Source organism: Chrysemys picta, chromosome 3 (assembly GCF_011386835.1).
Source record: "Chrysemys picta bellii isolate R12L10 chromosome 3, ASM1138683v2, whole genome shotgun sequence".
Lineage (NCBI taxonomy): Eukaryota > Metazoa > Chordata > Testudines > Emydidae > Chrysemys > Chrysemys picta.
Window position 1 is genome coordinate 119,172,118 of NC_088793.1, and position 26,945 is coordinate 119,199,062.

General features: G+C 43.2%; 1 protein-coding gene across 7 annotated transcripts in view; it reads left to right on the plus strand.

Annotated features, from left to right (window-relative positions):
• The window catches only part of LOC101943505 (palmitoyltransferase ZDHHC14), a 324,118-nt gene that overhangs the window by 229,202 nt on the left and 67,971 nt on the right, over window positions 1-26,945 (plus strand). For all 7 annotated transcript variants that reach the window (XM_008177690.4, XM_008177694.4, XM_024112258.3 and 4 more), the window contains 3 exons: window positions 18,013-18,099; window positions 21,530-21,604; window positions 22,763-22,885. In XM_008177690.4, coding sequence (XP_008175912.1) covers window positions 18,013-18,099; window positions 21,530-21,604; window positions 22,763-22,885 — 285 coding nt within the window. The remainder of the gene's footprint in view (window positions 1-18,012; window positions 18,100-21,529; window positions 21,605-22,762; window positions 22,886-26,945) is intronic.

The following is a 26,945-nucleotide window of genomic DNA, read 5'->3' on the forward strand; positions in this document are numbered from 1 at the left end:
ACAGTTTCAACAGGGCCCCGACAGGGATGACCAAAAAAAAAAAAAAAAAACACGTTAAAAAAAACACGTGGGGCTTGTACTCACCGGGCCGCGCTCCTAGTCTTTGGCGGCGGGTCCTTCACTCGCTCCGGGTCTTCGGCGGCACTGAAGGACCCGCCACCAAAGTGCCGCCAAAGACCCGGAGCGAGTGAAGGACCTGCTGCCAAAGACCTGGAGCGCCGCCGGGTGAGTAAAAATTAAAAAGGTGCCTCTAGCCAGGGAAGGGATTCTCTGCCACTTGCCCCCCACTCTGGGCGACCCTGCCACTGGGGGCGGGGCCCTCTTAAGCGCGGGGCCCGATTTGGGGCAATTGGTGGAATTGGCCTAAAGCCGGCCCTGCTTACTTTGAGCCCAAATTAGACTTGCCCATCTTCTTGCCTCACTAGTTCCAAAAGCAGTCTCCCTGTGTTTGGGCTTTGTAAATAACAAATCTCCCCAATGTAGGAAGCAGGCATTAACACCAGAGTCCTCTTCCACTTTGAAGTCCAGCCCAGATTAATGGATTGTTATGGCTTGCCTATGATGTGGGGGGTCAATGGTTTATAAGCACCAAGGATGAAACTCCCTATAGAAAGAGTTGAAGTTTTCCATACAGCAATTGCATCCAAAGCAGTGGCAGATTTAGAGTTAGTGGGGCCTTGTGCACAGCTTCATTTTTGGGGCCCCCCGTCTTGGGATACAGCCAAGAAAAAGAATATTCTCTCTCATCTCCCCCCCCCCCCCGTTTTTCTTTTTTTCTTCCTCCTCCTCCTATATTATAAGTAATAGGAAGTAAATGAAAATAAAGTGAGGTACTTTGATTGGGGCAGGGGGTTGGGGTGCAGGACAGGGTGTCGGGGGTGGGCTCTGGAAGGAAGTTTGGGTGCTGGGTGCGGGCTCTGCACTGGGGCAGGGGGTTGGGGTATGGGAAGTGGGGTGAGGGCTCTGGTAGGAAGTTTGGGTGTGGGGTGCAGGCTTTGGGCTGGTGCAGGGGGTTGGGGTGCAGGAGGGGGGCAGCGCTTACCTTGGGTGGCATGGCTCCCACAGCGACTGGCACCCCCCCCCCCTGACAGCAGATCCTAGGCGGCGGGGGGCCCAGGGGGTCTCCATGAGCTGCTGCCCGCAAGCACTGCCCCTGCAGCTCCCATTGGCCACAGTTCCTGGCCAATGGGAGCTGTGGAGCCTGCGCTTGGGGCGGGGGCAGTGCGCAGACACACCCCCCCCATGTCCCCAGGAGCTGCAGGGACATGCTGGCCGCTTCTGGGAACGAAGCGGTGCATAGGGAGGGAGGCAGAGCGGGCAGGGAGCATACAGAGACATGCCAGCAGCTGGCCGCTTCTGGGAGTGGCGTGGGGCCACTGGCCTCAGCATGCAGGCAGCCTGCCTGCCTGAGCCCTGCTGCGCCGCCGGGCGTGACTCGCGGGAAGGTTGTCAGATATTTGTCTTGCATTTTGGGGGCCCCCCTGTTGTTGGGGGCCTGTGCCATTGCACGGTTTGTTTAATGGTAAATCCGCTCCTGATCCAAAGAGTCATTATTGTGTAAGTTTAAGTGCTTTCCTTTGTCTGGCAGGTTCATTGATTTGTAGGCCAGAAGGGACCATTGTGATCATCTAGTCTGAACTCCTGTATAATGTAGGCTATGGAGATTCCCCAAAATTAAAGCTCTGTGGTTCCTTTGTACTGCAGTGCAGCTGCTCAAAAGGAGGGAAGTGCCAGGGTCCATCTTTCCAGGCTTTGGGATCTCAGTGAGCAGCCTTGTACTAGGGGTTTCCCATGTAGAAAAACTCAGTACTGGGCCAGAAAGGGGCAACGCTGTTGTTAAGCAGGGAGACTTGTATGAGGCCCTCTAGGGAGAGTCAGAAGCAAGACAGCTGCTTCTGTGGGAAGGGCAGTGGTACAAGGGAGAGTTTTGACCAAAATGACCAGAGAGCACACACTGGCCTCTCTTTTGATTAAAATCTGTGACCAAAACATAGCATGTGCAGTTAGAGCTTTTCTTCTGCTTTGAAAAGTGACTATGTAAAAGTGGCACCTCTTACTCAACAGATTTGTTACTTACAGGTATTCTGAGAATTTTCTGCTGCCTAGAGCAGGTGTGGGCAAACTACGGCCCGTGAGTCGTTTTAAGCCAGGCCGCACGCTCCTTCTGGAGAGCGGGGTCTGGGGCTTGCTCTGCTCCGGTGCTCCAGCCAGTGTGCTGGGTTGGGGGCCACACCATGCGGCTCGGCCCCGCTCTGGCGCTCCAGCCAGGGCGCTGGGTCGAGGGCCGTACCGTGTGGCTTGGCCCTGCTCTGGCGCTCCAGCCAGGGCACAGGCTCTGGCTCCTACATGCTCCAATTGCCCCCTTCAGCGCTCCAATGGGAGCTGCAGGGGCGGTACCTGCAGATGGGGCAAGTGTGCAGGGCCGCTTAGCCGTGCCTCTGCTTAGGAGCCGGAGAAGGGACATGCCGCTTGAGGTGAGTGCTGCTCGGAGCCTGCACCCCGAGCCTCTCTCCATGCCCCAACCCCCTGCCCCAGCCCTGATCCTCTGAACCCCTCGGTCCCATCCCAGAGCACCCTCCTACACCCCAGACTCCTTATCCCCAGCCCACACCCCAGAGCCCTCACCCCCTCCCACACCCCAACCCCAATTTTGTGAGCATTTATGGCCCACTATACAATTTCTATTCCCAGATGTGGCCCCCAGGCCAAAAAGTTTGCCCACCCTGATTTAGACTATCCCTAGAGTTTAAAATCTCCAATGATGGAGATTCCACAATGTCCCTAGGCAGTTTATTCCAGTGCTTAACTAGCCTGACAGGAAGTTTTCCCTAATGTCCAACCTAAACTTCTCTTGCTGCAATTTAAGCTCATTGCTTCTTGTTTTATCCTCAGAGGTTAAGGAGAATAATTTTTCTCCCTTCTCTTTGTAACAGCTTTTTATGTCCTTGGAAAAGGTTATCATGTCCCCTCTGTCTCCAGACTAAACAAATCCAATTTTTTCAATATTCCCTCAGAGGTCTTGTTTTCTAGACCTTTAATCAGTTTTGTTGCTCTTGTTTGGACTTTCTCCAATTTGTTCAGATCTTCCCTGAAATGTGGTGCCCAGAACTATTCCAGTTGGGGCCTAATCAGTGTGGAGTGGAGCAGAAGAATTACTTTCGTGTCTTGCTTAGAATACTCCTGCTAATGCATCCCAAAACTGTTTGCTTTTTTTGCAACAGTGTTATACTGTTCACTCATATTTAGCTTGTGATCCACTATGGCCCCCAGATCCCTTTCTGCAGTACTCCTTCCTAGGTAGTCATTTCCCATTCTTCCTTCGTGAGTGGAGTACTTTGCATTTGTCCTTATTGAATTTTGTCTTTTTTACTTCAGACCATTTCTCCAGTTTGTCCAGATCATTTTGAATTTTAATCTAATCCTCCAAAGCACTTGCAACCTCTCCCAGCTTCGTATCATCTGCAAACTTTATAAATGTACTCTCTATGCCATTATCTGGTTATACAATAACCACTAACAGCTTTTGGTGTAGAACTTGAGTCTTGCTTGCATAGGAACCAGAGATCTTCATAATAGTCACTTAAAAAAAAATACTGTACCTGTGCAAGAATTAAGCAATGAGACACATTATTCTTAGGTTATGTGTGTGTGGTTCAGGTGTGCTGAGGACTGATGCCAGTCCTTCAGCCACTGAAGATGTGTCCCAGTTGCTCAGAAATGAACAGACTGCTATTCTGATATGTTACCTTAAATTTTAAATGACACTTTAAAAAAAGTAATCCTTTATGTGAAAGAGTTCAGTATTTAACTTAACAGTTGATGTTTCAAGAAGTCCAGCCACCCCTGAAATATTTTGAGAACAACTGTCTGCAAGGAGTGAAAAGTAGCATTTCCCTTTGAAATTGGTCTACCAGCTTAGTTCCCACCTGCCTTCTGAAGTTGTTTTTGCTTGAAAAGGCAAATCTGTTTTTTCTGCTGTCTTAAACTGAGTAAGTTGCTTTGTCCTAAAATTTAAGTAAAGGGTAGCACAGGTATAGCAGTATGCTTTGCCAAATGCAGTGGTTAAAAACTGCTAATATTTTCTATTAGCTGTTAACATATACAAGACAGACTGGACTACAAGAGCAGGCCTTCAAAGTAAAATGAAATACTAATTTAAACCTGTTGGCTTTGTCTTCAATTTATTTAATACAAATTTTGCACACCTACTTATTCTTTTTTCCAAATGATTAAGCCAGAAAGTGTACAACTGGAGGGTGTGATCCAAGGATCCCTTGGTGCCAATTGACAGAGGGCACAAGGAGTGCATAGGGCTTTATAGGAATTGCCTGGATCAGATATATGCATGATACTTCTCTTAAGGGTGTCATCGTGTGAGAGCTCTATTGAGAGCCAGTAGCCCACTGGTCATCATAGTCATTGCGATATATATGGAAGGGTAATCTTTAAGGAGTTATGTATCTATACTGAAAATTGTGTTCTTAAGGTTTTGGCATTAGGGCAGATCTCCAGGAGGTGACATACTCCCTATCTGAAAGGAATATTTCCAAGGTAACAGACGCCTATCTCTGTGTCTTGTCATTTTGTGTATCATTTGCCTCAATCAATGTATGCCTATTTGCATGAACCCCTGGCAAAATAAGAGATTGCGAAATCTACAAGAAAGGAAATCTACAGGATGAAACAAACAATGGGGAGGTGTGTGTGTGTGTGTGTGTGTGTGTGTCCCTGTTTATGAATAAAGACAAAGGATTGTTTTCGTCTATCTTGGGATGACAAGCAACACGCTCTCTCTTTCACTGAGAAGACACAGATAGCATGTTTGTCTCATGAGAAAAGGGTCACAGACAAAGTTGCTGTAAAATGCTTCAGGGATTTGCATGAGTAGTACTTGGTTAGACAGGATAGTATCTTGTTAATTAAGTCTAGACTCTAGAAAGCATCTTATGATTTTATTTTACATGTTACCATTTGTTTCCAATACTTTTACTTGAATCTCTATTCCTTGTTAAATAAACTGACACTAGATTTCACTATAAACATACCTAAATTCTATATGTTAAGCAGAGCGGTGATCTATGGTAGACCTGGTGAGCTAGGGTATACTGTTTCTCTGGAAGGAGCAAATCTGTGTCTTGATAATGTAATGAAATCTAATTTTAATCAGCAAGATGCCAGTGGCATCAGCTAGGACCTTAGCGCTGCCTCATACTCTACCAAGGCTTTTTGAAATGTGCTTTTCAGCAGCCATTTTAGAATCTGCATCAGTGCAGGTTAAATTGTTTTAATGCCCTCCGCATTTAAGGGGTTCTTACTAAATTTCTGAAACAATGGTTAGAATAACATTAATATATGTAGAATATATATTAATATATATAATTTAATGTTGGATTCTACATATATTAATGTTCTAACCTGTGTGTGTGTGTATATATATTATATAAAATTAAAAAAACCTCTGTCTACAAAATTTAGACACAACACACTCTCTGGAAAAGAATATTCTTTCATCAGAACTTTCAACCTCTCCCCTGTCCCCCCAAAAGCATGTTCTACTAGCAGGGTAGAATGACTCAAATCTGTTCCCTGGCTTTTTTATCAGTATTATTAGAACCCTTAATATACGTATTTGTATTTAACTATTTAACAACATTCTGTGTTGATTATAATTCACCAGAGGGTGATGGTGAACCAATCAGCAGAATCAAAGATGAGTCATAAAGAGGATAGGCCTGGCAGCTGCTTGCCAAATGACAAACTTAGACACGATTATAAAGTTATTAAAGTAGCATGAGTTACACATGAATTCATCAATTACAGATGGAAGAAAATATTATTCACATAATAGCATATAAATATTGTGATTTCTATTGCAGGAGTAGTGGTGGAACAATATATCTGAGTAAATAATACATCAGCTCTTTTAAAAAATTAATAACTGGTGAAAGTATTTTAAAACATGTTTTGAAGGAGCATATAATTTTGGTAGTCTTACCGGAAAATAGTTTTTAAAGAAAATATCTAACATTATAGTGACATTAAGTAAAAATTCATCACATTTAAAAAAAAAAAATCACTTTTACTTGTTACTCAGATCACCCTAAAATGTAAATCTAGCTTGAAAGGAGATTTCAGTTTAATGAGATTTGCAACTTGTTTTTATGCAAATATTGTTTGTATGTGTTGAGCAGATGCAACCATTCTGGTGTATGATCTTGTTGATACGCTGCTGTAGAAGCCCTGGGTCTCCTTTCCCATACACTCCCTAAAAGAATATGACAGGTGAATAGCTACTGTGTATGCAGCAGTGTAAATCTGAAGTGTATAAATGTGATACATTGTTCGTCACATTTTGAAAAAGTATGTTTTAAACTTTATCATTTCCATCCAACCACACTTCTACCCTCCACCCTGCATCTCATGGGTTAGCTCTGGGAGAGTAAAGTAGGAAGCTTGATGCTGGAGTTCATCTTCAGTGCTTTCTTCCTTGAGCTGTCTGTCCTCTCTCATTTCAGCTGCTACAACTGCCATGGAATTTTCATTCGCTAACATTCTAACCAGCAGTTCTTCAAACACCGTACTGCTCTCTTTAGAACTCCTTAGGTACTATTCTCTAGGGGAATGTTAAGAGAAGGGGAGGAGTCTTTCTGTTTTCCCTCTTGAGTTCTTTCCCTTGCTCTCACCTGTTTTTGTGGGCTTGTTTACACTACAAAATTAAGTCAACTTTACATTGGCATACAGATGCCACAGTAATTACGTAGCTTGTGCATGTCTACATCTTGCTCCTTGTGTTGGTGGTGCACGTCCTCACCTGGAGTACTTGTATCAATTGTACTGTCGGTGCAGGGCATTGTGGGAAGGCTACTGAAAGTCAGTAACAGTTAACATAAGCAATGCAGTGTCTACACTGACATTGCATTGACCTACTACATTGACATTGGGGCCGGCAGCCGGAACCTAGAAGTGAAAGTAAGGTGGAGCGTGCACAGGGCTAAACAAGGCTGGCCGATGCTGGGGCGCTCCCAGCTGGGGTCCTGCTGGCTGCCGGAACTCTCCTGCAGGCTGGCGCTGGCGGCCCCATGCATCGGATTAAGCAGCAGGCAGTCAGGCAAGTGAAAGGGGCCAGCGGGAGTCGTGGTGGATGTATCCGGGTCCCAGCCTGTCCTGCTGCCCCTCTCTCACCACTGGCTGGATACCAGGGCACTACAGGCACATGCTGTCCCTGCGGCGTGCACAGCTGCGGCCCCTCGGAGGGAAGGGGAAGGGAGCGGCAGGCCAGGGAGTCTTCTGCCGCCGTCCCCCATTTGCCTGCAGATGCAGTGGCCCCACACAGCTGGCCCACAGCTCCCTTGGCAGGAACAGGAACAGCGTGGGGCAGGGACCCATCCGCCATCCAGGTAACCTGGCTGCAACCGGGACTGTCCCAGACAAGCCCCAAGCCCCCCAGACCCTCCCAGGACTTCCCCCCTACACATAAACCCCAACCCCCTGCCCTGAGCCCCTCATGCAACCCAACTCTGACTCCTGCACCTCCCATGCTCCCAGCCCTGACACCTGCATCATCCACATCCCCACCCCCCTGCCCTGAGTGCTCCCCCCCCCCACACACATATTCCCAGCCCCTGAGCTCCTCCCCCCGAGGGGGGTTGCAAGATGACAGTATCTGTAAGAAATTTAAGTTACTTTCACCCCTGCTAGAACCCCAGACCAGCAGCGGACTGAGCAGAGCCGGCGGTGGGCTGAGCGGTTCATCCTGCTGCTGGTCTGGGGTTCCGGCCGCCAGCCCCACTCAGCCCACTGCCAGCCTGGGGTACCGGCAGCCAGCCCAGGGCTCTGCTCCTGGCCTCGACCCAGCGCTCTTCATCCACCCCCTGCTATAGCCACATTGGAAAATTCAGCAAGGAAAAGCGAGAGCAAGGATCACACTAAACTGATAAGATCTGAATTTTAATTTTATTTTAAATGAAGCTTCTTAAATATTTTAAAAACCTTATTTACTTATATAAATAAACTATTGTTGTATTTAAATATACATTTAGAGAGAGATCTTCTAAAAACGTTGAAATGTATTACCGGCACGCGAAACCTTAAATTACAGTGAACTTGGCACACCACTTCTGAAAGGTTGCCTACCCCTGTCCTAGGCAATGTTCAGGTTGTCAGTTTTAAGGGCTCCTATATTACTTGGCCTACTGAAAATTCTTTTCAGGTTATCTGTATATGAGTAGTAGTTGCATTTGTAAATTTATTATCACCTCTAGCATCTGGTTACGTTACTGTTAATTGAATGCAACAAGAATTCCTTGAGAGGGCCAAAGTCCTTTCATTACCCTTCCCTCTAAAAGTTTAAGATGTTTTTCTATGAAATTCCAAAATCTTATCCATGGCCCAGGGATATAACTTGCAACGAGGGAGTTGAGTCTGTATGCAAAATCAGAACTAATGAAACTGGCAGTAACAAGTGACAGAAAAGCTGCTTACAAGTTCTTTGGCTCAGCTCTAAGGCTCAGGAGTTCTTCCACTCCACTCAAGAACGGAGTGCCAAAAGGAAGGCCAGCACTGATTATAGGAATTTCATGACAATAACACTATCTCAGTTCAAAGTAACTCTAAGGGTACGTCTACACTGGAAACTTCAAAGCGCTGCCATGGGAATGCTCCCGCAGCAGCGCTTTGACGTGCAAGTACCTCCACAAGGGGATTAGCTCCGCGTGCTTGGAGCGTGGCTCCCAGCACTCGGAGTCTGTCTACATTAGCGCTTTAAAGCGCTCAGACTTGCTGCGCTCAGGGGGTGATTTTTCACACCCCTGAGCCAGCAAGTTAGAGTGCTATAAAATGTAAGTGTAGACAAGCCCCAAGACCTTAAACAATCATTGCCATCTCTCCTGGAGGAACTAACTGTTTTCTTGGTGGTATCAGTCTTCTAACCTCTAACAGATGGTTGAAACAGATGAACCCATTTCCTTCCATGTGGTCTGGTTTTACTGTGAAAAATGCTAATTCTCAGTTATTGTTCTGCAAAATATCTTTAACTACACTCTTGCTGTTTGCCTTAGATTAGTGCATACTGTTTTGTAACACCAGACTTTTAAAGGTTGCTCTGATGATTTGGGTAATCTGTCTGTACAATCTATAAATTCTAGTTGATATTAAGAAGCTGTTACTATGATTGCTGTATCATGGAATGCCTCTAGATCTGTGTATCCACCACTGCTGACCAGTCTTTAGGCAAGCCCTTCCTAGACAAGGGAAAGTAGCCTATTGTTAAGGACTATCAGCATGTGAGCAGGCTTTACCTGCGGAGAACAAAAAGTAACTGCATCCTAGGAGAAGCCAGTTTTCTCCAACATTCTTCATTTGAAGGATGTAAAAATCCCAAAAGGGAAGGACAAAAGCCAAGTTATTGAGGCTAGCCTTTTAAAAACTGCAGAGTGGGAAGACTGAGGGCTTGTCTACACTAGCAAGTTTCTGCGCAGTAAGGCAGGTTTTTGCACTCAAACTGCAGACGTGTACACGCTGCCAAGCCACTTTGTGCGCAGAAACTCCTCAGTTGCAGCGCTGCAAAAAACAAACAAACAAAAAAAAAACACCTTGACGAGAGTCGAAGGGTTTTTATGCAGAGGCTCCAGAGCTCTATTCCCAGAGTAGACACTTGATTGCTTTCTGCCCTGTAATTGGCCTCTGGAGCTGTCCCATAATGCCTCAAGTGACAGCTTTGCTCATTGTTTTGAACTCAGCTGCCCTGGAGACATGCACCCCTTCCCTTTCAAAGTGCTGTTTCTGGAGGCCTTTGCATGCTGTGCTAATCTGCTCCGGGACACAAAGCAAACGATTAATATGGAATGCTCGAGCTGTTGAACGCAGGTTTGTGTGCGCGCGTGTGTTAGAGTGCTGTGCAGAGAGCCCAGGGAGGGAAGCAGGGGCTGATGTCAGGGTTTCCCCCTGCTTCAGGACTGGTTGCTTCCTGCTGCTGTCTGAACTTACAAGACAACATGCCGACACACTCTGTCCCCCAAAACACTGTCTCTCTTCCCCCATTCCATACACACACACACACTCACACACTCTCCCTGTCACACATTCTCTCCCCCCCCCCCCCCCCCCTCCATTGAAAAGCAGCTGGCAATGTAGTAGGATGGCCATGGAACAACGGGGTTGGGAAACCTGCATCATGTGACATGGTGCCTGGCCCATGAGGCATTGCAAACCCTTCCCAAAGCACCCTGCAGCCAGTTGCACAGTGGGATAGTTACCACAATGCACTGCTGTCTTTGCCATTGCAAGAGCTGCTAATGTGGATGTGCTGCAGTGTCACAACAGTGTGGACACGCAACAGCTGTTTAATTCTAGCGTTTTAATAAAAGTGGTATAACTTGTGGTGCAGAAACTTGCCTTTGTAGACATACCGTGAGGGTATGTCTACACTACAAAACTAAGTCGACCTAATATAGGTCGACTTGCAGCCACTGCAGTACTTAACTGTGGTGGTGCATGTCTACGCTACTCTCCTTGGGTCAGTGATGTGTCCCCTCACCAGGAGCACTTCAGCTGACCTAAGAGGGGCAGTGTGGGGAGCTGAGAGCCCCATCCCTTCCCCTGTTCCACGCCGGGAGTGGGGGAAGCCACCCAGGGCTTCTTGCCCCCCTGTTCACTGATCCATGAAATTGACAAGGTGGTCTGGCTCCTGGTAGGGAGTGGCTGGGGAGGCTGCTCTGGTTTTTTACCCTGGTTCCTAGCAGGGTCCAGCTACCCAGTCCTCCAGGGGAGCGGAGGACAGCTGAGCTTTAGCTGCCTGGCTTTCTTGTCAATTTCACACTTCTGTGAAATTGACAAGCTAGCCAGTACACACTGCATTGCCCTAATTATGCAGGCATAAGTCTTATGCCTCTCCTGGAGGTGGAGTTATGTTGATGTACTAGGGCACTTACATTGGTAGGAAGAAGGCTGTAGTTTACACTGACACAACTTAGGTCAACATAAGATGCCTTATGTTGACCTAACTATGTAGTGTAGACCAGCCCTGAGGGAACCATACAAGAAGTTTTGGGCAGGAGAGAGGAAAGGGATGGACCAGCCAAGACCAGAGAAGGCTAGCTGAGGAGAGAAGGCTCCATATTTGAGAAGTCAACCCATATGCTGCAGCAGAAGGGGCCTAGGTGGCTCAAGAGGGTCCTGACCCCAGCACAAAGAATGCTTAGAAAGTGGTGAGGGAACTGAAGCAAGAAATGTGTATAGTGTTTATTTTTGTATAGATCTGTGTATTTTTTCATGCTATTAAGAAAAAGACTGTGGTTTTAGAATGCTGTACAAAATCTGTGTGTTACGTTAATGCTGTTCGCATGCCCCTCGAAGAGGTAAACTGTAGGCCCAGAATACCCACATGGCTGGAGTTCTGGGAGAGGTTGTGTTTAAGTTATGGGGGAGACTGAGGGGTCAGCACTCATTCCAGGGGTTGGGCTGTGTGGTAGCAGCTATCAGGAGAGGGGTGTTAGTTAGAAAATCTGCACCCTGAGAGTGTGCTGAGAGGCCCCACGATAGAAACAGTTCATAGGCCTAAAACATCTGGGGGTTCAGCATCTGAATCCCTCACCACAGTCTGGTGAGAGGCCCAGAAGGTGCTAGTTTAGGTCTATACATCTGCAATTAAGTCTGATCATTTTGGGGATTGTTCCCAATTGTATGCCCCTCAATTGTTAGTCCTTCATACTTAATCCCTGTTAAACCACTGTAGTGTATTGGGTAGAAAACTAACATACTAACTTTAAAAAAATAAATGAATCCGTTTTTACATAGCTTGATGGCAAAAGTCAGGATATGTATAGTGAGCCATTAAGATGGAAGTTGTTCGAAAGCTTGGCTTTTGGAAACAGTTTGCATAGGTGTAAGAAGAGGAAAATAATACTGTAGACTCTGATGAAATGTGTTCTTAACTGTCATGTGTATCATTCTTGTCAAAAGTTCCTTATCCAAATTTCTATGCAAAAGACTTGAAGGTACTTAGAGAACATTTTCTTTTGTACATTTTCTCTCTTGTTTCACTGCCTGTTAAATCTATAATCTGAGACAAAGGACGAGTGGTCAGAGAGCTTCAGGATGATGTTTGCAAAACTCCTGGATGATTTTCCTGTAATACATTCTAATAGTTTACAAGCTTGCATTAAAAATTTTAGTGATTTTGAAACATCTAATCAACTTCCCTTAACACTTGTATTGGAACCATAAGCTTTGAGATACTCAGGCTATGTACACACAACCATTTTTGTTGGGTTGTGAATAAGCCACTTCCCCTGGGCGATGTAACTTACACCGACCTAAGCGCCGGTGTGGACAGCGCTATGTTGGTGGGAGAGCTTCTCCCGCTGACATAGTTACTGCTGCTTGCAGGAGCTGGAGTAATTAAGTTGATCAGAGAGCTCTCCCCTGTTGGCTTAGATCATCTGCACTAACAGCGCTACCAGGGAACAGCTGCAAGCTCTGTAGTGTAGCCATAGCCTTAGTTGTGGTTCTGTGGCCTCAGATCTGCCCACATGTGTTGATTTCAGTTATATTTTTACATCTTGCTGCTAATTTGTAATTTTGCAGGAGAAAGTCTTGTCTAGTTCTAAAATACTTGTGGGTATGTAGAAATCAAAATATGGATTAAAAAGTCATATTACTATATTAATCTTCTGCTTGTATAACTTTTATTTCTGTATAATGGTTTTCATTTTGAAGGACCTCAAAATGCTTTACAGGTTAAATATGTTCATATAATTCACACCAATAAAAGACTGAGTGAGCTATCTTATTGCTACATTATAGCTATACCAAGCAAAACTGATAATGATATTCAGAATTTCTGAAAATGACATCAATTTCATACTACAATTTGACATGTCTGTAAATGAGGAAAGGGTACTCCAGTATTTTTTTTTTCCAAACACACTTTAGGTTGCTATCTCCTGATTGCAGTGAATAAAGTCTAGCTGTGCTGCAGAATAATTGGTGGTTATTTGTTTTTATTGTGGTACCCAATAGATTTCCAAATCAGGATTATGTCCCATTGTGCTAGGCCCCATACTAACACATAGGAAAGTCTCTGGTAACTTGCCTGAAGAGCTTGCAGTTGGATCTGGTTGAAAAATTTTGACAGGATGAACCATTTCCCATTGGAAAGTGCAGTTCTGTTGAAATTGAAATACTTGGATTTCACAGAAACTTCATTTTGGAGAAAAACTAGAAATAATGTCAGGAAAAAAAATTCCTGCAACATCAAAACATCCCATGTAGACATTTTTTAGAATGAAACAGGGTTTTTTGTTTTGAAATTACTTCACTTTGAATTTTTAAATGTATTGTATTATAAGATAAAATGAAAAAAGTGAAAATCATAATATTTTGATCAAGCTGAAACAAATTTTTTAAAATGTTCTGTTGCAGAGAATTTTGAATTTTTTTGGTTTCGTTCTTATTTTGAAATATCAAAATGCTTTGCCAAATGGAATTTCTGTCCTCTGTCCAGCTCTGTTTGCAGTCTAAGTTAATTCAAGATATAAGAAGTGAATCTAATGATATAAGTTGAGGAGGGGGGAGGATACATAGATTGTATGCAAGGAATTTGAATTTGAAGAAGTTGGTTAAAATAGCCCACAACATGCAGACACCATTTGTGTTTGAAAATGTATTGTTGCTCACTCTTGTTTTTTAGCAGTGTGCGTGTGTGAGAAAATCAAAGTTGTGTTTTATGTTGGTTTTGTCAAATTCATTATTGGGGATTCAGAACTTAATTCACATTCTAAAAATGCTTAATATTGCTGTTACAGCCCTGGCTGAGTATCTCTTGTGGACAGTCATCAGTCTGTTGTATGGAACCCAATGTTTCGACCCCACAGCATCCAGACATAGTCTCTAGTTCTGGCCTCTCAGGTACACTCCCCGGGGACAGACTCTGTTTGGCACCCCTCTGTGAAATGGTGGGACCCTGCTGTCTAGCTGCCCTAAGGTCTGAAGACCAATTCTGAGCCTCCCCAAGTTTCCACAGAAGTTTATACACGCTCTCTCCAGAGCTCCAGCCTCATGGGCACTCTGGTGTATCATTTAACCCTTCGGGGATATGTGGCAGATAAAGTAAGGAACACACAGGTTTTGCAAAGGAACATCTTAAATGCTCTCTCCCTCCTCTTTTGTCCCCTCCTTTTTTCCCAGAAAGCACAAGAGATTTACAGACCCATGGAAAAACAATGAACATATGCAGGCACTTCTCTCCCTCAAGTGTCCTCTTTACTCTTTGGAGTCGTTTGGGGTTTGGTCAGTATCCTTTGGGTGGGGGGCAGGTCCCTCTGGCCCTCCACTCCTCCTGCTCTAATTCTCTGGTTCTGGCAATGGTCTGGCCTTCTCTTGCAAGAAAGCCTGTCCTTTCTTAAAAGCAGGGTCTGACACCTCTTCCTGTTTCTCTTCCCACCTGAGGATTTTCCATTTTCCCATCTGATAAAGGGTCATTAGAAGTTAATGGCTGAGCCTGGCAGCCCAATGGAACAATTAGGGTAAGGCTGTTCAAATTGTTGATGGCTCTGTTGCATATTCATGGGAGTTTTAATTCACACTGAAGGTTATAGTCAGAAGTGGAATTCAAAAAATCAAATGTGATTCATAAATTTACATAGACAGATTCCCCAAGCTGTCACAATTGCCTACAAGGTTTTTTAGCAGTATTTCTTGTAGTGGGATATACTCCTCATCACTTGTTCTGAGCCACTGTAATGCCCATAGCATAGACGTGGCCTCGGAAAGAACAGAATAGTCAATTGAAAGGTGTGTTAACTACTTATGCTAAACAATCTGTTGCACCTTGCATTTAGCTGTGACAGTTTGGGTAAGTCTGTGCTGCAATTAAAAGCCTGTGGCTGGCCGGCCCATGTCAGCTGACTTGGACTTGCAGGAGGTCAGGCTAAGGGGCTATTTTAATTGTGATTAGATATGCGGGCCGAGGGATGTGCTGGCCGCCCTTCCCGCAGCCCCCATTGGCTTGGAGCGGTGAACGAGTGAAAAATTCTTAGTTTGGACCTTCTAAATTAAATGTGTTTGTTTACTGCTGCTTGGCACTTCTACAGTGACATCCACCCGAGGAAAATCCTACTTTAATTATCTGTTCACCCTTATGAGCAACATGGGTAGAGAGAGGGAGTGTTTACAAATGACAGCTTTTTGGGTTAGTGTGGATTGTGATGGCTTTTTTCCTGTTGGATTTTTGGGGGGAGGGGAGGGCATGGGGAGTGGGAGTTCAGTAGGGAGTGGAGAGAAGTTGGGGATGTTAAATAAATATTGGTACTTTTGGTGGGGATAAGGATTAGAATATGTCAGCATATATGGAATATGTATAAATGTAGACTAAAATTTTGATACAAAACCTCCAAGATGTTATGGGGGTGAGGAAGGCAGTGTCCTCAAATTATCTCAACATCTGTTTCAAAAGTTAGAGAGAAATGAGACTTGATTTATTTTGATATTTCTGCCTTAAAGGTAGAGTAAAGTTTTCAGGAAAGGGAATTTGATGGAAGAAAATGAAAGTAGTAATATAGGTGGAATTCTGTATGGCTGTAATGATAATGTCTTAAAATATGTTAGGGGCTATTATAAAAAGGACGGTGATCAATTGTTCTCCATGTCTGCTGAAGGTGGGACAGGAAGTAATTGGCTTACTCTGCACCAAGGGGGATTTAGGTTAGATATGAGGAAGAACTTTCTAACTACAAGGGTAGGTAAGCTCTGGAATAGGCTTCCAAGGGCGGTTGTGGTATCCAGTCATTGGAAGTTTTGAAGAACAGGTGGAACAAACCCCTGTCAGGGATGGTCCAGGTTTGTGGTCCTGCCTCAGTACAGGCAGGGCCGGTGCAACCCATTAGGTGACCTAGGCGACCGAAGGACCCAAAATGCCGTCGCCTAGGGCACTAGCATTTGGGGGGCAGCATTTTGGGTCCTTCGGTGGTGGCCAGATCTTCGGCCGCCCTGGTCATTGTCGGCATTTAGGCGGAGGGAGCTGGGGCAGGGGGACGCGGGGAGGGCCGCCTGCAGCAAGTAAGAGGGGGGGGGTGGCACACAAGGGAACCGCTCCCCGCCCCAGCTCACCTCTACTCCGCCTCCTCCCCTGAGCACGCTGCCCCGCTCTGCTTCTCTCCCTCCCAGGCTTGCGGCGCCAAACAACTGATTGGTGCCGCAAGCCTGGGAGGCGGGAGAAATGGAGCAGCGACGGCGTGCTCGGGGAGGAGGTGGAGCAGAGGTGAGCTGGGGTGGGAAGCTGCCACACGGCTCCCCGGGCCAGGGTGAGCTGCCGCGGGGGGAGGGGCTCAGGGCGGAGAGCTGCCACAGGGCTTGGGAGGGGAGGGAGGCGCAAGGTGGAAGTTTTGCCTAGGGCGCGAAACAACCTTGCACCCTCCCTGAGTACAGGGGGCTGAACTTGATGACTTCTTGAGATCCTTTCCAGCCCTACATTGCTATGATTTTTTGTGGTTTTTGGGTCCAACTTGAAGTATTTTATAAAAATATAAGATTTCCTTATTCAGCATTATGGCAGAACCAGTGCAAGGCTATAGTTAATATTGGGTTCTATTTTGCACTAAAAATGGATTAATTACTCCCTTTCTTTATGCAAAATACAGTTTATTTGCTCCAAAATTTTGTCACATAATCTGAGTAAAGCTGGAATTTTCAATATTTTCAAATCCTATTGATTTCTGAGTTCTAAGCAATTAAAAACTGTCTTTAAAAAGTTAATTCAGAGTCTTATAATTTATTTTGCCTTAAGACTGTAGAAGGCCAAAAATATGTACCTAGTGAGAGATTTTTGTTGGGCTATCTTGATTGGTCTGGTGTGATGGTGGTAAGTTTGGGGAAGAGTTGTCTGAAGGCTGACATCCCTAGTGGTGGTAGAATTCAGGTTTTGGTGTCATGAATGGTGGCTCCAGTGGTGAGGTGTCCCTCTCTGGGTGGAGCAGAGGGGAGGTACTGTCAGATAACTTAACTTAACTTTTCATTTCTATGCTTTTGTGGTTGTGCCTGATATGTACAGACCAACCTTAACTCTCTCACCAGAAAATGTTTGTGTAATACTAAATTATAACATAGGTTAATTTGTAAAAAAACCAAGTCGAATAGGGTGACCAGATGTCCTGATTTTGGGATCTTCTTATATAGGCTCCTATTAACCCCCCCCCTCCCACCCCCCGGTCCTGATTTTTCACATTTGCTGTCTGTTCACCCTAAAGTTGAACTGCGGTTAGGCAAAGGCTAATGGGTCAGCACTGACTACATACTTTAGGGATGTGTATTCTGTTTAAGTTAAAACTAGTATTGTTCAGTATTTATTTCCTCTAACTTACAAGAGGAACAATCACAATAAATGAATTGTAAGATTATCTAGTTTCATATTGATTTATGTATAGCTGTGATTACCTGAACGCTTAAGAACTTCAGATGCGTGTGAGTTTTGTATCCTCTTTTTGAAAGGCTCACTTCATAAAACAGTCCTGCATGAGTCAGAGTAGAAGTGTTTCCTACACAATAGCACGTTAGGGGAACTGATTTTCTTCTGCCTCTAGCAGTGAAAGAAGACCTGCTAAAAATCAGAGTAAAGCTCTCCCTTTAGTTCTACCAATAGGTCCTGCATGCTGCGGACAGTGGTTTATTTGGCTGCTTGCTGAGATGTAATCCTTTGTCTGTAGAATCAGATAATTGCTGTTTGCCTTCTTCAGAGCGCTATACAGATCCTGACTTGTGGGGGTGGCTTTGTTTTTGGATGCATTTTAAAATTTTTGCTGGAAGCAGATTTTGGCATTGACATTTTCAAGTTCAAATGCACATTGTATTAAGATTTGTGTGATATGTCATTTGTGTTGCTTGTCCCACACCCTTCCTTCCTCCCACCCAACCATTTCTCTTAATGGTTATGAATCATGAAGTTCTGCTGATATTTTCCAATGTGAATGCTGAATATTTAAATGTAGAATATTGTCACTAATAGAATCTTTCTGCCCATAGGCTCGGGTGATGTATGACTTCGCTGCTGAACCTGGAAACAATGAGCTGACAGTTAACGAAGGGGAGATCATCATAATTACCAATCCGGTAAGAGAAATCAAATGGAAACCAGGCTACAATGCACTGACCTACTTGTAAGGGTTTGTGCTGAAAAGAGAGGTTGAGTGGCGTCTAATGGGAAAGCTCTTGCACACTCTCCCTTCCTCCCTCTAGGGTAAAGGCAAATAAATTAAATGCAAAAGACTATTCCAGTAATGGTAAATTAAAATTAATAAAAGCAAGCTCCAGGAACAATTAGGCTTGACTTTACTCCTCTGTACTGAGACATGTTACTGGTCTGTGATCAGTATTGTCCTCTCGTACCATCTGTACTTTAGTGCCATGTCACAAGAACATGCGAATGATAGTGACACCATTAAACCTGAATTTATTGTCTTTTTTGGGTTGAGGTAGTTACTCAGTATTTTTATGTAGTCTCTTTTTGCATTGATTATTGTTTGTATTCAAATGGTCATTCTAAAATACTGATGAATTTCAACTTAAAACATTTTTCACATTCAAATCTAAATGTCCAAATGCAAAGACGCCAGTTTACACAGAGGCTTTAACACAGCAAAACTTCTGTTTCTAATTGATCCTTTTATTGTTAGGGTAGTGTTCATGGAGTGGGAGAGAAATAGTAAGGCTCTGGTCTTGTAAAAAGCTTAAGCTTTCTGCAAAACTTTGTGCTGTCTGAGTAGTTCCATTAATTTAAATGGGATTATTCAAGTGGTATGAAGTATCAAAGGGGTAGCCGTGTTAGTCTGGATCTGTGAAAAGCGACTGAGTCCTGTGGCACCTTATAGACTAACAGAAGTATTGGAGCATAAGCTTTCATGGGTGAATACCCACTTCGTCAGACGCATGACAAGTGGTATGAGGTTCTCTACAAACTTAAGTCTTTGCAGAATCAACAATTTTGACTCCCCTAACTAAATATCAATCACAATTTAGGAAATTTTTAAAATCTTTTCTACCAGAATTACTGGTAACACTTGCAAAAATATTAATTTTTAATTCACACTTTATTATTTATGCTGCATGTATTTTTATGTTTTTATATTTCACTCATCTTGGCTAGTGAAAGACAATTCTTTTGCTGCTAGTCCATAGTCTCGTAGTAAAGTTCTATAATGGGTTGCAAGCTCGGAAGGAATAGATTTTGCTTCTGTACGAACACTTGAATTGAAATTTGGCACCCATAAAAAGCAATGAGCACATCTCTATCAGGTTTTATAGAAAACCTTTTCTTTTGGGATACCGAAGTGTTCAGGCCAAGAGTAATAAATTAGAGTATCTCTACACTGCAGTGTAAGCCCGTGCTTGGGTCTGGACTCAAGCCTAACTCCCCTTATGTCTACCTTTAATTGTGCTAACCCAAGGCTCAAACTTGGGGTCCAGGCCCCTGGAGGGTCTGAGCTCTAGTTAAGCTGGGACCCAGGGTACGAGCCCTATTGCTTTGCAGTGTAGATGCAGCCCTGCTTGACTCGGGTCCTGGGAGTCAGCCAGAAGTATCCCACAGTTCCATGAGCCAACTTCCTTAGTCCTCTCTCTCTCCCCCAACAATCTGCAGTTCAATTTGTTAAAAATGGAAGCCACCCCCTCTTTGCAAAAGCAGCAGCTCAGGTCTGTGTTAACCCATTCTCTTCTGATCACTGAGCTGCAAGTGCACTATCAGAGAGCCCCCTTGGTTTGCAATGGAGTGTGAACTGATCAAGACTTTTTTATAAAGCAAGCTTCATCCTGATGATAACATGCAGAATAGGCAGTACAGTTTTCCCACAGTGCACCATGGTCCTAAGGCTAGAGTGGCCACATGTGGGGGGTCGGGGGTGGGCATTAGGGACTCTGGGATATGGTTACTTTAACTCAGGTCTACGCACTGCAGTGTGGATGCCAGAGCCTTAGGTTTGAGCGAGGGTTAGGAAAGCCTTTATATAGGTTTAAAATACCATGTAGATGCTCAAGCCCAGGATTCCCTAACACTGGTCAGTTGACTCGAGTCCCACTAACCCAAGGCTTATATTGCAATGTAGACATACCCTTAATGTCCAAGCACCTGTCTTGTGCACCAATCGAAGGTGGCCTTTAGTTTTGGGTCCTGGTTCATCAAAGCACTTCAGCAAATTATAATTGGAACTAGCATGTACTTAATTTCAAGCACTTGCTTAAATGCTTTGCAGAGTTAGGGCCCTGGTGAAGAACAGGGTGCTGGAGAGCAGCAACAGAAGTGTTTTCAAAGGGTAGTGATAGACTTTTGAGAACTTCAGGAAACTGCTTATTCAGTGGCTTAGCTTGGTTCACATTGACCAGGCAACCTGTGTGTAAATATTAGCAGATCATTCAAACAAACAAAAACCTTCAAAAACTGTTTGAGTGTTAACTGCACCTTTGTTTATATATAAATCTCCCTTCAGTCAGATGTAATTGAAGATTTGTCATCAATATACCATTTATCTGCATATAAACTTTATTTGGTTTTGTTTTTTTACTTAATATACTGAAAATGAATATTTAAACAGTTGAGATTCAGAAATTTGAAGGTCAACAGATTCTTTAGCATACAAAGGCCTAATTTACCATGTATGAATCAGCTCATTATAAAACTGGTGGTTGAGAGACACTTTGATTTCTAGTAGGTCCAGTTTATTCTGGTCATGTCCTGATATCAACCCTAGTCAACTTCATTTAAGAAGGCTGCAAAGCCTTAAGTATCTTATTCTTTAATATATGTATTGTGGTAGTGACTAGTGGCTCTACTGAGGTCTAAGCCTCCCCCCCCCCGGTCTTAGGCACTGTACAACACTTAGCAAGAAACAGTTTCTGTCTCCAAGAGCTTACAAACTAGACAGACAAGAAAAAGGGTGAGAGGGACTATTCTGAGTTCTTTGGTGTGGCATTCACCTGCCATAATGCATGAGATAGTCCTTACTCTTCCTGCAGTTCTCTGCCTCCATTCAGTTCCAACATCTGCAGCAAATGAGGCGGGGATCCTACAAACGGCCTCATTGACTAAGCAACTCTGATTCATTCCCTGAGCATTGTCTATCCTGTGTGTTGAATGAGGCAGGGGTACTGTACGAACAGTATGTGATCATGTAATTCAAGTCTTTTATCATCATGCATGTGCACAAGAGGGATGAATTAAGGTTGTGTGCGCAACCTTAATTTTTCAAGTTCTTCTGGCTTTGCAAGCTAATTAATGTTCTGTTAACTTTAGCTTTTTAATCCTTTCCTACAATTTTGAAAACAGCTGTTATGGATTTTAACTATGTGAGGGAGCCCTGGTCAATATTATCTTCCTCTTATAATGATAAAATTGATGCTCTGAAAGGTTTAAATGAATTTGCCCAGGTTCTCAGTCACACCTTGCTCTCAAATCCTATTTTCAAGTATCAACTATAAAGCCATAAAAGATGCTGAAGTATGTTTTAATCTAGAGAAAATATTTGTATAATGCTTATTTTTATTTCTTTAGGACATAGGTGGAGGTTGGTTGGAAGGAAAAAACAGCAAAGGAGAGAGGGGACTTGTTCCAACAGATTATGTTGAAGTAAGAGACCACAATATAACAATACAGACAAACTTGGTAAAGCAGAGCTAAAGCAGATTCCATGCTTTTATTTGTTTATTTATTTTAATATTGGAAACCTTCATTTAATTCTCTAGACTGAAGCCCTGATGAAAGATGGCAGTACTTAATTCCACTAAAAATCATTTGTATTAATAGTTTAGACCAGTGGTTTTTAACCTGGGGTGCACATCATGCCAGTTTTTTATAGAAGGTAAATCCTCAAAAACACAAATTAAGCACAGGCACGTAAGTACAACTACTTTGTTTAATCAAACCTATGTATTTATTAACATTATACATTTTTTAACAGTTACTGTAATATACAAACAAAAAATGTATCTAGGTTTAAAGAACTGACCTACTTCAACAATTTTTGATAAGGGGTGCAGACTGGTTAGAAGGTTAAGAACCACTGGTTTAGAAGGTCAGAGTAAACATGTGTCTGCATACCATATAATACTATTAAAAAAAAAAAACAAAAAAAAAGTCAAGTGATCATATCATACTTACTGCCTATTCTAAGGATAGAGAGTCGATATAGTAACTTCTGGTAAATGCTGACTTTTCAGTGCTGCCTAGTGTACTGTATCTCCTTTAGAGAAAGGAGAAGTTATACGTAGTGGAGATTGCTAATCTGTAAAATGTTAATTTCACTGACAAACTGTCACTGGTAGTTCACAAGAGAACCAAAAATAATATGCACATCCTGTTCCAGAACAATTGAACAAGTACAAGAATGAGGATTTATTTAAAAAAAAAAAATCTGCTTCTGGTGTAGGCTTTCTTTTTTCATAAATTATGTAGTGATGCAACTAACAGGTCATTGCCTGTTACATGGCCATACAAAAATAGACTTCTTCCTGTCCTCTTCCAGTCCCCATAAAACAATGGGCCATACTTGTTGTTAATACCCAAATTTGATATGCAGGAAGTGTAAACAATGCTCTGGATTGTTAATTTGGAGCTGATTCTATTGTCTGCTGTTAAAGATGGAATTGTATCAATTCATTTTTTAAATCCTTTAATTTCAGTAGTTCTATTGACCCTGAGAATAGTTGAAGTAACAGCATGTAAAATGATATAACTTATTTCCTATAAGAATGACAGATGTCTTAAAATAGCTTTGTCTATTTTCAGATTCTAACTGAAAGTGCAAAAGATGGATTTCCTTGTGGCAATTCAGTAGCTGACCAAGCCTTTTTTGATTCCCTCTCCTCAAGTACAGCTCAGATCAACTCAGCTGCTAAAAACAATAACCAGGTACATCGTCAGTTTCTTTTTGGCACTGTAAGCATAGTAGGTTCTATTGACAATGCTGCTTTTGCTCTTAAGTTGCACTGTACTATATTTGTACAGTAAAACCTCCATTACGAACACATTGGGAATGAAGGTTGTTTGTAACTCTGATATGTTTGTAACTGAACAAATTGTTATGGTGGTTCTTTCAGAAGTTTACAACTGAACATTGACTTAATACAGCTTTGAAACATTACTATGCAGAAGAAAAATTGGGGGAGGGATAGCTCAGTGGTTTGAGCATTGGCCTGCTAAACCCAGGGTTGTGAGTTTAATCCTTGAGGGGGCCACTTAAGGATCTGGGGCAAAATCAGTACTTGGTCCTTCTAGTGAAGGCAGGGGGCTGGACTCGATGACCTTTCAAGGTCCCTTCCAGTTCTAGGAGATAGGATATGTCCATTAATTTAATTTAAAATGCTGCTTTCCCTGTATTTTTAAGTAGTTTATATTTAACACAGTAGTGTACTGTATTTGCTTTCTTCTTCTTTTTTTTTTTTTTTTTTTGGTCTCTGCTGCTGCCTGATTGTGTACTTCCGGTTCCAAATGAGGTGTGTGGTTGCATGGTCAGTTCGTAACTCTGGTGTTCATAACTCTGAGTTTCTACTGTAAGTCCTCACAAAAAGCATGGAAAAGGCAATTGTGATGGAAGTATCTTAAATTTTGCTGAAGATTAAAAATCAGCTCATTTGTTCATCTTGTGTAATTTTAGAAATGCTGCTGCTGGAAAAACTAGCATAATTCTAACATAAATTAGAAATGAGAAAATACGCAATTATTTTTTTGTTTTCCTGCATAAAGCAAAATCTTAGAAATCTGTGAACTAAACAAAACCTCCTACCTATATTTTCCTCTTTTGTACCCTGATGTTGTCAGAATGTACACCTCCACTAATTTTGGTTATTAGCAGCATCTGCTTGTAGAATTGCAACTTCTAAGATCTGATATTCTGACCTGTATAAAAGAACTCTACCTTCTTTTCTACTTTTCCGTAGAGTGCCATGCAAGTTTGACATTGTAGAAATATTATACATTATTATCAAAATAACTTTTTTCAGTACTCAGCAATAAAGGTTTTCTTTTTACTTGGCACATCTTGATCCGGTATTTGCTGTTCGTTTACCATGACTTTATAGCAGGTCAGTTCAGGACTTAAAAAGGCCACTCAGAGCGTGCCATTTTGTGAGTAGGAAACTATCTACCTACTCTTATGGTTGCAAAATAACCTTCCATAGGTGAACCAATGCAGCGCTGTCTTCCTGAGTCTGTGGACAGATGACTCAGTGTTTCTGCTGCTAGCAGCAGAGTGAAACTCACAAGACCCTGCTCAGTTTCACTGCTGCTTTTGATAATCCTGTGGACTTCAGTGAAACTGACATTAGTCTTGTCGATTTTACTCATCTGCTGCATGGAAAAACTGTGAACAGTGATTATGGAGTTTTGTGGGAAGATTTCTCAGGATGTGGGGAGGGAGAGGTGGGAAGAGGGGGTCAGCTATTAGTTGCCTTCCTTTCCAAAGTCAGGAGGCTCTCAGGGTATATGGAGAATGAAAAGAGTAAGATCCCCTCCCCCTTTCCACAGCCAGAGTAGGTGGAATTTCAAATTTATCAGGCTACTGCTATCTGGAGGTCAACATTATTATTGTTATTATTTATTATTTATGTGTATTACCTCAGCACTTAAGAGTCCAAGTCATAGAAACAGAACGAAAGGACTGCATTCAGCAGCATCATTTGCAGCAGTTAAGGGGGAGGGGCTGATCTTCTTCTTACCTGGGCACTGTCCTCGACCTTACAAGTGGGGCATATCCCCCTGGTCATTTGATTAGCCTTTGGCTAGTAAGTTTTAGGTAATCTCATATGGATCTACAAACTGTGCCCTTTCACATGTTGAAATCTCAGTAATAGTTCAATTTTTTGAAGTCCAGAGGTCAACAGCCAAATACACTATTTTTTCCAGCAGTGCAGTGCAAAAGTCTCACGTGTTGGAAAGAAAATAACTTACTTATCAAAACAGTTGTAGAGGCACATCCAATTCATGGAACACTCCAAAAAGAGCTGGTAGTTTTCTGAATGTACCTAATTTATGTGCATTGCAAGACTCTGTAAAATGGATGGAGATTTTTTACAACTCTGTGCTAGGATTCTTTTGCTTTGTAATATGTATTGGTCTCCCCAGCATTTTCAACATCTGTATGAAGCCATCAGGGGTAGTCTGCACTGCAGTCTAAGCCCAGGATCTGTTGGACTCATCCTTGGTTTAGAATTTCTGGAATCGTCTGAGCATGGGTGTGAGACCTGTCTACACTGCACTACACAGACCTGAGTCAATCCAGCCTGTCTCTGGCTTCCTAGTGCCATCCCCAGCTGTAGCTGTTCTAGTCGTTGGTTCGGGGGGCACTGTGGGGAAAACTTGACTAGTACTTCACAGCCTGCCAACACGTCCTGCCAAGGCGTCTTTTGGGTCTGTGCACACCTAGCAACTGGAGCCAGCAATGAGGAGGAGTCATCATTTGAAGAACTTGTTTAGCTTGGACTTTCATTCCTGTTTCAGGAAATGGGCAGAACATCCATGAGATGCTAGTGTATGTTTTGGTGGCGTTTTCTGTCCTTCCCAAAGCACCTGCCAGAGGAGGATGATACAGACGTGGCAGACTCGAACTAGCTGATGCTGCTCACAACTCTTGGTATAGTCACTGATGCTCCCTGTGCAGACTGGTACTTCTAGAGCACAACCACAAGCACAGACTGGTGGCATCACATCGTCATGCAGACATCAGATGACCAGCATTGGGTCCAGAACTCCCATATGAAGAAAGTTACGTTTCTGGAGTTTTGTGAGTAGCTTACTTTGATCCTCCAGCATCACAACACACACACACGAGGGTGACTATGCAGGTCCAGAAGCGAGTTGTTATAACTGTCTGGAAGCTGGCTACCCTTGATTGTTACCATTGCTAACTAGTTTTGTGTTGGAAAATCAACTGTCAATAAAGTGGAGACTGAGGTTTTTGAGGCAATGGGATGTGTGATTTTGCCAGAGGTGGTGGGGTAATTGCTGGTTTTGAGAATGTGGTTTCCAGACTGTGGTGGGGCTGTTGAGGGGACTCGTGCCCATAATTTGCCTTCCTGAAGGAGCACATGAGTACATTAACAATGGAGTAGGACCCTTTGTGGTTATACAGGCCTTTGTGGACCACAGAAGCTGATTTATAGATGACAATGTGGGCTGCATTGGAAAAGTTTATGATGCTAGGATTTTCTGCTAAGTGGGAGTCTACCTTCATGGATGCGGCAGGGACCCTATTCCCATTAAAAGACATTGTCAGAAATGGAGTAACTGTCCCCGCTGTTGTTCTAATGGACCCTGCATACCACATTTTGCCTTGGCTTATGAAATGGTTGTGTTATGGACTTTATTTTATTACTAGTTTTGGTGTTGGCTTATTACTGGTGTTTTCGTGTTGTAATGGTAGCTTGCCTGTCTAGCAATGCTTTAATATCTAAGGCCCTACTTGAATTGCAGGATGAGTGTCAAAAATTGCAGCTGAGTTGTGGACAAGCCATGGAAAATTGCAGAAAAGTAATAATGGACCAAATAATAAAAGTCCATTGTTATTTTTCTGTGTTTCTGTTGTTGGCAGCCCAGGGCTGAGAGCGGCCACCCGGGGCTCCCATTATCAAAATCGCGGTGGAAGCATAATATTGTGGAATTTGCAATATTGCAAGTTAAGTAGAGGCTTATTAATATCTTTTTTTGGTAGTATAGCAATGTTCACAAATAAAGGCTTTTATTTTAAAAGTGTATTACCATCATTGCATCACATCATATGATGTGCATTTCGAAGAATAAAGATAATCGTCATAAGGTATAACTAGAAAGTTGTAGCCAAACAATTTCTCAATACATCTGTTCAGATCAATCCATAATGAAAACCCAGAATTCATGTCCTACAAACCACTGCCCCTCCCTCCCATGTTGTATAAGCGGTCATCTCATCCACAATTAACGACAATCACACGAACAC